Genomic DNA, 10,031 nt, shown 5'->3' with positions numbered 1-10,031 from the left:
GAAGAAAAGAAAAGAAAACCACTGGGCTAGATCACCTCTTAAGATCCTTTTCCATTTTAAGGACAAATAAAATTCTAAGTTATTATAACAAATCTCTGGTATTGAGAATAAAAGCCTGTCTAAATATGAGATGATGTCTTCATAAGTATAAAACTCTTGGGTGAGATAAACACAATCAAACGTATGGAAAGCCATTATCAATAAACTGGGTTTGAGGTAAAATGCAAGGTTGCACTATTGTCTTATCATCTCAGTTGGCCTTTTCTCGAGTTAGCTTACTTTACAAAGTCAACCACAGTATAACTTGTGCAGTGGCTATATTTTTTTCTAAAAATCTTTTATCAAGTTATTAATGCATGTGATCAATTTAACAGGTGAACAAGAAAAGAAGGAAACCAGAAAAGAACCCAGAGAGAAAAGAAAGAGTTGGCAGAGAAAGAATAGCACATTTAACACTTCCAGGGTGAAAATGCTTTGAAATAGAGTACATATTTGGCTGCTTATTTTGAACAAATATTTGAACTGCTTAGTTTCTAAAATAAGCTCTGTTTGGCCTTTGGGATTCCATACTGGTATTTTCCTGTTTCACTGACATGAAAAATTAAGAACATTTATTTCACTACATAATCATTCACTGGTTACTCTTCTTTTTTTTTTCCACTGGTTACTCTTTAACACCCCCTTTCTTTCCACTTGATTATTCGATACTGCTGGAGTATTCCTTGCTCCCTTGACTCAGGAAAAGCAACAGTATGCTAACGATGCATCCGTGTGGGCGGTGAACAAATGATTTTAAATCCTACACACCATGATGTCATTTAAGTAATACCAGCCAGAAACCACTCTGTGATTGGGGGCTGAATTATGTAATGGATGGGCAAGATGTTGTTAAATGGGCAATATGCTTGTAAAATCTCTCCCAGGAGCTTGTGCTGTTTGGAGTCTACTTACCACCCTGACTCCACATAAAGGCAAGACACACATCATTCAGTAACATTCTGCTCAGTTTAAAAACACATCACTAATTACCCACTGTGGTCTGAAATACTTTCAATTTACATATACAGAAATACAGGTTGCCCTTAATCTGTGTCATAATCTGTCCTGTTCCCCACCCCGTTAAAAAAGAAAACTACATAAACACACTACTATATATAAAATAGGTAACTAATAAGGACCAACTGTTATAGTACAGGAAGCTCTACTCAATACTCTGTAATGGACTATATGGGAAAAGAATCTAAAGAAGAGTAGATATATGTATATGTATAATAGATTCACTTTGCTGTACACCTGAAATTAACACAACATTGTAAATCAACTATACTCCAATAAAAATTAAAAGCAAAAAGACTAAAACGTTAAGTAATCCCAAATTCACACTTAGTACATCCAGGTACTCTACAACTTGTTTAAAGACCGACCTCACCACAGGTACCCGCTTTCAGCAGCCCAGACCACATCCGGATCCTCACTGCCTCCAGTCCCACCTAAAAATCGGCCAGACGCACTTCCTTGCCCCGCCCCTTCCCTCACAGCCAATGGGACGCGCGGCACAACCGATCTGCAACAACTCCAGGGAACCGCCCCTCCATCGTCTCAGACTGGGGCTGGGCGTCTGCCCCTTAGCTTTTCCAACGCTTGCGCATGCGTACCCTCACAGGGCCTTGGCAAGGCGCTTAGGGAACGATTTTCTCTGCCTTCTTCAGTCGCGCGACTCTCCAAAACCCTTCCACCGTACTGTTACTGAGGAGCCCTGTCCTAATCCCTCAGACAACGTGCTGCTGCGGCCTTCGGTGCGCCAGTACCCGGATGTGGCGCCGCTCTCGCCCGGCGGAGACTCTGTTGCTGGGCGGAGCGCGGCGGCGTGCGCGGGGGAAGAGAGAAGGGGGCCCCTGGGCCCGGGCGCTCGCCGGGCGCCGGCAGGTACCATCAGTGCCCACGGGGGAGGAGGCGGCGCCGGCGCTCGGGCGTCCACCCCGGAGCGAGGGCCCAGGGGAGAAAATAGGCCGGCAGTTAAGCTTGCTCCCCGCCGCCCGCGCCGTCTCCCCGGGGTTAACCTCCCCCGGCCCCCTGTGCTCCCCGCGCTCCTGGTCGGGGGAGAGCGTGGTCTCCTGGCGGCCGTCGCTGTAGCCCGGCCGGGGAGCCCGGAGGAAGCGGGGGAGTCCCCGCCCACGGCCCCCTCCTTTCTGCCCGCCCGCCGCCGCCGCCGCCGCCGCCTCGGAGCTGCTGCGGTCCGGCCTTCAGTCCGAGCGGGGGGCGCGGCGGCGACGGCTGGGGAGCGGCTTTGGGCTCGGCGGGGACCGCGCCGCCGCCCCCGTGAGTTATTCTCACGTCCCCCGGGGCTCGCTGCCGCCCCCGCCGGCGCCGAGAGTCCGGCCCGGGCCCAACTCCCTCACGGGTCCTCCGGCGGCGGCGGCGGCGGCGGCGGCGGCGGCGGAGCCCACCGCTCGGGCCCCGATGAGTAACTCCAGGAATAACCGGGTGATGGTGGAAGGGGTCGGGGCCCGAGTCGTGCGCGGCCCGGACTGGAAGTGGGGGAAGCAGGACGGCGGCGAGGGCCATGTGGGCACGGTCCGGAGCTTCGAAAGTCCCGAGGAGGTGGTGGTGGTGTGGGACAACGGCACCGCCGCCAACTACCGCTGCTCCGGGGCCTACGACCTGCGTATCCTGGACAGCGCGCCCACGGGTAAGCGGCGGCCACCTGGCCCGGGGCCTGCGCGCGTGGGGGCAGGGGCGAGGCGGGGTGCGGGGGCGTCGGGAGGCCTGGGAGAAGCCCGTGGTGGAACGCCTACCGTGCAGCGCCTGGCTGGAGGGAGCGGGGAAGGAGTCAAAGGGAATTTTAGGTTCAATACCTGGTAAACAAAAACTTACAAAAAAGACCCCTCTTCTCTTCCCTCCGTCCCATCCCCAAGGGGAATGATGGCTGCACCATCATGGGGATGCTTTCAAGCCTGGAAGGCACAAAGCACCGGGAAGACCGCAGACACTTCCCCTCCTCTTTCTCCTCTAGGGAAGGGGTCTAGAGAGGCCTGTCTAATAAGCCATTGAAATTAATCAGCCACCGAGTGATGAGTGTCTGAAGGGAGGCTTGCCTTGCCATATGGTGTTTAGTTGACCGGTTACAATTGCCGAGGGGCCGTTGGTACCTCGGATTTGTTGCGATAGCCTTTTTTCTTCCTCATCTAACACATAGAAAGACTTGGAGTTCAGTAGCTGAATGCTGCTACTTAGTACCCTGTGGAATGATTTTTCATTTTGTTTCGTTGTATATCTTTATACCAATAGAGGGAAAAATAGCCTAAGCTGTTGAACCCTTTCTTTGTGTTAAATACTCTTTTCAAGTGGAAGATAGGTATAGGGGACACCTGATATCTTTTAACGTCTCAGTTCATTTGTAAGGTTATATCAGAGACTTATCCATTAACACAGCAATGAGTCAGTGTCTTTCTTGATTCACCAAATTTCAGGGAACTGTTTGTTATTGACTCTAGGATTTTTATATAATATGATAAACTGAAAGCTTGCTCTCAAAATAATTTAATCGAGTTCATTTTCACATAGATTTATCCTTGGTACTCTGTTCAGTAGGAAATAGTTTCAAATTTAAAATTTGATAATTTTCAGAATGCTTAAATAAACTATTTCTAAAGCTTTATGATTGAGTTTGGCAAAACCTAACAAATCCTGAAATAGGTACATAGTTACTGTTAGCACCAATAAAAAGGAAATTAACACAAGGCAGTTCAGGTTTTGAATAGATAATTCATAAAATTGTGTTTCTTTGCTGGCTTTTTAAACATTGCAGAGGATTTATGTGCAGGACCAGTTTCTTGTGTGTTCTTACAGAATACTCATTGCAAGCATATGTATTAACGTATTGTAAATCTGCAACCCTTTTAAGGCCCAGTGGTAATACACTATATTCTTTTCTGTACTTTTGCTTCGTAACTTAATAGTACCTATTAGTGATTGTTCCATGTTAGCACATAGATGTCTGCCTTATTCTTTCATAGCTGCATAATATTACAGTGATTGGATGCAGTAATTTATTTAACCAGTGCTTTGTTGATGGGCATTTGTATTCTTTCAGGTTTTCTTATTTACGGTGATGCATTGAATGACTCCTTGTACATATATCCTGTGCATGTGTGCTGAGTACTTTGGAAGTGGAATTGCTGCATCAAAGAGTGCACATATTTAATATTTTGAGAGATGTTGACTAAATGCCTTGGGAAGACATTTTCCCAATTTACCCTCCTACAACACTGTATGGGGCATATTCCTGTTTCTGCACACTCTTAAAATTTTATCCTGCTAGCTCAAGCTAAAGTGTGGGCTCAGTAATTTGGAGGCATCTTGGGATCAGTAATTGTAGGTTTATGGGGAATTTTAAATATCTTTCCAGGGTAAAAGTAAAGTGTAACAAATTCTGTACTACAGCAATTTCTGAAGGGATATTCATGTTGTCTGTATGCTTTCTAGTATGGAGTATATCTGTCGTGTAAATAGTTTCGTTATCTTATGTAAAAACAGGTATTTTTCAGAGGTTTAAAAATCTTAGTTTACAGGATAATTTTACACATTAATTTGTTGGTATGTATCAATTCATCTTGTTCCTCTGATTCTGTTAGCAAACATTTTAAAAACATTTCTGGAGAAAATTAATGTTAAGCAAATAAAGCAAGAAAGTAAAGTTTCTTTAAAAAGAAAATGTATGGTATGTTAAAATGTAGAACAGTACTGTTTGTTGTTTAGGACAGGGTTTCTCAGTTTTGGCAATATTGCTGTTTTGGACTGATTAGATAATTCTTTGCTGGAGGGGGCTGTCCTGTGCACTGTGGCCAGCATCCCTGGCCTCTACCCACTGGTTGCAGTTATGATAACCCAACATTTTTCAGACATTGCCAGGTATGATTGCTGCGGGTTGATACTCACTGGTTTGGGAATATGTACATATGTGGTAAAAATGTACCAAAAAATAATAATAAATGCCAAGTTCAAGGGAGTGGCTCTCTTTACACTGAAGGAAGTGGAGTGTGGTAATTTTTTGGGTAAGTTTTATGTCTTAAGCTGGGTGGTGGTACATAGGTGTGTGTTATATTTTTATGCCTTTTGTGTTCTTAAATTTCATAGTTAGTTTTTAAAAGTCTTGTAATATTTACCAGGACAACTGAGATTGTCTTTGCTTATTCATTCTTTGTTCCTTACTTGTTACCCACATTATATGAACAGAAAATTTATTGCAGTCTGTTTGGGAATTAAGAAATGGGTAGCTTTTAAAATAAAATTCTGTGAAACTTTCCTGAGAATTAAGGATTCTGGAATGGTTGAGTCATTTTGAATCTTTCTGATATTTCTTTACTGTGTGTTGGAGATTTGGTCTGAGGGTTGTATGTGGGGTCTGTAACATTTTGGCACAGAAGCTTTGTTTTTTTTTTTCTTTCAGGTGACACATGATAAATTTGAATTTATAGTCTAAGATAGTAAAACCTTGAGAAGAGGAGCATTTAGTATATATTTGAATGATATAACTTCTATTTTGTATCCAGATATATTTGGTTAATTTGTCGTGAGCAAGAAGATCGTGAAAATATATATGTTATTGGTGAATTAAGTTTGGAGTTAATTTTGTGAAGTCTGTAATCAAGTAGGTATAGTTGACCTTTTATCATTTAGGTACTGATTTTATAGGATTTGGGGAGAAATGTGTTTTTACTTAATGCTTGTTTTTTGGTCACTTGACTGCAGTGTTGTATTGTTACCAGAGAAAGAGTGGAGAAAATAAATGTGGGTTTCCTATTAAAGTTCTTTCTACTCTCCTGGGTATGGATAACGAAAGTTAGGAGTATAGATGATTACGTTTATTTAAAACTAGTTTCTGGTATTTTTGGTCCAGGCTGTTTGGGGGGCAGTTCTTTGTAGTTTTCTTCCACCCCTAGCAAAGAGTGCTTCTTAGGTCATTTGTGGACCAGCTCCTTAGACGTCATTATTCAATTGAAGGTCTAGAAGTGCTGACCCTGGATAAAAAGTGAAATGGCTTAATAACCCTCAGCGTTGCCTTTCTGAGGCCGCCTCTTTCTCTTCTGATCTGTTTCTAGAACTACAGGAGAAAAGAGTGTTATCAGGGGACAGAGTCTTAGGAAAAAACAGGGCTTGTGTGAACAATGTTTGGGGAATAGGATGCCAGACCTGGAAAGGATGAGATTTTGTGAGAGGTTTTTTACTAATGGCATCTGTAAGGAAAACTTGATTTTCCTATAGATCCTATCTATTTTAAATACTATGTAAAATGTCTTCTTTTTTATCTTCATCTGCTAAAACAATGTTTTAAGTGATGAAAGTCCATCTAGTTTTAATACTCCTTGTAAATTGCAGCAACTGAGGACCTCAAGAAATCAACTTGAAGATCTCAAGAAATAGTTATCCCTGTCAGTACTTCTCAAACGGACAGTAAGCATGCAGATTAACTGGGAACCTTTAAAAATAGACACTCTCATTCAGTAGGTATGGGATTCAGCAAGAGTAGTTTAAAAGTGCCCAGGTGATGCAGATGATGCTGGCTCTTGGACACACTTTGAATAGCAGGATGCTAAGTGACTGCTTGTCTTTTGAGATGTCCAGGCTCTTTGTTGTTTCCTTTTCCCTTCAGCTGATTCCAAGCCTTCATTGTCTGTCAGTAATATATGTCTTCAGTTTTGGAGACTGACATTATTGGGCAGGAAGAAGGGGAGGAAATAAAGGAACATGAAACAGCTTTCTTTTTTAAAAAAAACAAAAAACACTACTCTTTTTAAAAAATTTATTTATTTTATTTTATTTATTTTTGGCTGTGTTGGGTCCTAGTTGCTGTGTGCAGGTTTTCTCTAGTTTCCGTGAGAGGGGGCTACTCTTCGCTGCGGTGCACGGGCTTATTGCGGTGGCTTCTCTTGTTGCGGAGCACAGGCTCTAGGTGCATGGGCTTCAGTAGTTGTGGCACCCAGGCTTGCGGGCTCTAGAGCGCAGACTCAGTCGTTGGGATGCACAGGCTTAGTTGCTCCGCGGCATGTGGGATCTTCCCGGACCAGGGCTCAAACCCGAGTCCCCTGCATTGGTAGGCGGATTCTTAACCACTGTGCCACCAGGGAAGTCCCGAAACAGCTTTCTAATATATGTATTTGTCTGCAAATATAATGCTGTCTTAATATATATTCTCGTTCTAAACTTTACAGCCTTATCTCTCTGGATTAGGTATTACTTTTGGATGTATTTCCTGGTAGCTGCCCACCAGGTTCTCTCTTCCACCTTCCTTAATTGCTAGGCAGTGTGATCACAGTGCACTCTGTGCTTCTGTCTACTGCCACAGGTATGCTGTGTTGTAATTGTCTTTTGCATGAGTTTATTAGTTTGAGAGGAAGGAGTGTGTGTGTGTGTGTTCCTTGTATCTCCGTTTTCTAGCAAAGCCATAGCTCTGGATGAATATTTTCTGAATAAAATGCTCTTTTCAAAGAACTTTGGACTCATTTGATCTGCGGTTAGATAGATATTAGCCTAACACAGATAAAAGGGAAGGCTTGGAGAGATGAAGAGACTTGTCCAGTCACAAAGCTGGTGAATGGCAGATGTAGGGATGAAAACCCAGTTCATTGCTTTTCCTCATCATTCTCTCTTCCATTTATAGTATAGTAGTTCAGAAATGATCACCATTTTTATTACTTTTCCTGAGGGAAAATTGATTAGGAAATTTAATTTATTCTAGTCTGTGATATGGTTATTTGATTAACTTAATGTAACATTGTTGGAGATTAATGGTTTTTCTGTGTGTATCCAACATGACAGGTAGTTTATTACATGTAATTATCTTCAGCCTCCTTTAAGAAAACATATCAGTCCTGTGAAAGAGTTTTTGCAAAGTAATTGCTCTCAAAGCAAGTAATTGAGCTGCACATGAGGCTGTCAGATTCTCCAGCTCAGCTGGTTAGCCTTTACTATATGGTATTGTTTTTTTACTTTATTGGGGTTCTTCATCTTTTATGTTTTCTTTGTTCCAAACAGTGGCCCAAAGTCCCAGTCATCCTGCACTCTTGAAGCCAAGCTCTGCTCTTGGCAGAAGATGTGACATGGTCATATCTCTAAACTATCAGATCTTACTGAAACTCACCTTGTTCATAAAGCTTCTTTTGTTTTATGAGAAAAATTGGCTTATTAATATTTGTTTGTATGTGTGTGCTCAGGGGCAACATAGATACTTACATTACCTGGTGTGGGAGAAAATTTTCATTTAGAAGTTAGAAGCCAGCTAGCTAGCTTTTTCGTTTAGCAATGAAATAAATGGATTATATCAATTTAAATATAAATTTCCCTCTACCTTTGAAAATTTGATTTAATGTTAATAGTAAAGAGCTAATATCTATTCATACAGCTAAATCACAGCTAACCTGGGAAATACAAATTAAAAAAAGAGACTTCACCCCATTTAGATTGATTAAAAGTCTAAAAATAGTATGCATTGATAAAGAATATGGGGAAATCAGAACTCTCAAGTTACTGGTGGGATTGTAAATTAGTACAACTACTTTGAGAAGCAGTTTGGCAACATCTTGTAAATTAAAAAAAAAAATTCATGTATCCTGCAACTGAGAAAATTTACTTCTAAATGTTATGTCACGAGATTCTCAGGTACACATCCATAAAGAGATATGTATAAAGAAATTCACTGCAGTCTTGTTTATAAAAGCAGTAATTTGAAGTGACTGAAAATTTTTATGTGTATTATGTTGCATGAGTCCCATACAATAAAATATTATCAGTTAAAATGAAAGAATTAGCCTATATTTATCAGATATATGGTGAGTGAAAAAGTAGATTTCAAGGAGATACTGGAGATAATACTGTGTTTTTTATGTAAGTTTGAAAAAAGACTAAAAGTTCTTTTTATGGAAAAATATATGTAGAAAAAGGATAAAGACTTAGACTGAAAGGATCTAACCTCAGGGTGGTATTTTGGTATTTTGCTTTTCATCTCATCAGATTATTATTTTTCTTTTTAATGAGAGCAATGTGATTTTTCTTCATTGTTTTTGGAAATCTTGGTTTAGTATGTTAGTAAATCAAGTCTGATTCTAAATTGAGTTTGTTTCCATTCTTGATTTTGTTGGACGCATTAGCTCTCAGGAGACCTCACGAAGATAGACGATAGATCCAAAGGGAAGAAGTACATTTCTGATGTGTCCTTGCTGGTTATGAAGCTGTTGTCTCGTGCCTTCAGTTCACCCTCTGCGCTCCTGCCCCTGAGGCTGGGCTGGGGGTGGGGAGGGATATACTCTTTCTTGTTTTGCTTGCTCTTCCTTCAGGTATCATTTCACTGAGCAGGATTTCAGTGTCAGTATTTGATTCCAGTTTGCTTATTTTCAACACCATCAGAAGTAGCCTGATGTGCACCCCCCGCCCCGTGACGCTAGCACCTGCCAGTTGCAACCCCTCTTTAAAAGTCTTGATTTATTTCTTTTTTAAAATTTATTTACTTTACTTTATAAGTAAAGTAAAGTAAAGTATTTACTTTACTTTACTTTATAAGTAAAAATTTATTTACTTATTTTTATTTTTGGCTGCATTGGGTCTTTGTTGCTGCGCACAGGCTTTCTCTAGTTGTGGCGAGCGGGGGCTACTCTTTGTGGCGGTGTGCCTGCTTCTTATTGCAGTGGCTTCTCTTGTTGTGGAGCACAGGCTGTAGGCGCGTGGGCTTCAGTAGTTGTGGCTCGCGGGCTGTAGAGCACAGGCTCAGTAGTTGTGGCACATGGGCTTGGTTGCTCTGGGGCATGTGGGATCTTCCCAGACCAGGGCTCAAACCCACGTCCCCTGCCTTGGCAGGCAGATTCTTAACCACTGCGCCATGTAAGTCCCCGCCTCTTACATTTTAATAATACTATTTTTCATTGTTTCCCCATTTTTAGAAGTGGTGTGGTTTCCTGTCTCCTGACTGGACCCTGATTAATACAATGTGTTTACCAAATCTCAATCTTATTTTTCTATCCCGTTTACCAGTTAAGTAA

At 41.9% G+C, this 10,031-nt stretch overlaps 1 protein-coding gene across 1 annotated transcript in view; it reads left to right on the top strand.

Annotated features, from left to right (window-relative positions):
- Positions 1-2,339: 2,339 nt before the first annotated feature.
- Positions 2,340-10,031, top strand: part of MIB1 (MIB E3 ubiquitin protein ligase 1) — a 115,683-nt gene continuing 107,991 nt past the window's right edge. Inside the window, exon 1 of the mRNA XM_082853110.1 lies at positions 2,340-2,689. Within this exon, the coding sequence (XP_082709236.1) occupies positions 2,461-2,689 (229 nt within the window). The 5' untranslated portion in view covers positions 2,340-2,460. The remainder of the gene's footprint in view (positions 2,690-10,031) is intronic.

The sequence above is a fragment of the Leucopleurus acutus genome, assembly GCF_964270905.1.
Source record: "Leucopleurus acutus genome assembly, chromosome: 13".
NCBI classification, from domain to species: domain Eukaryota; kingdom Metazoa; phylum Chordata; class Mammalia; order Artiodactyla; family Delphinidae; genus Leucopleurus; species Leucopleurus acutus.
Note: the sequence above shows the minus strand (reverse complement) of the source record. Positions and strands in the feature narration are given on the sequence as shown.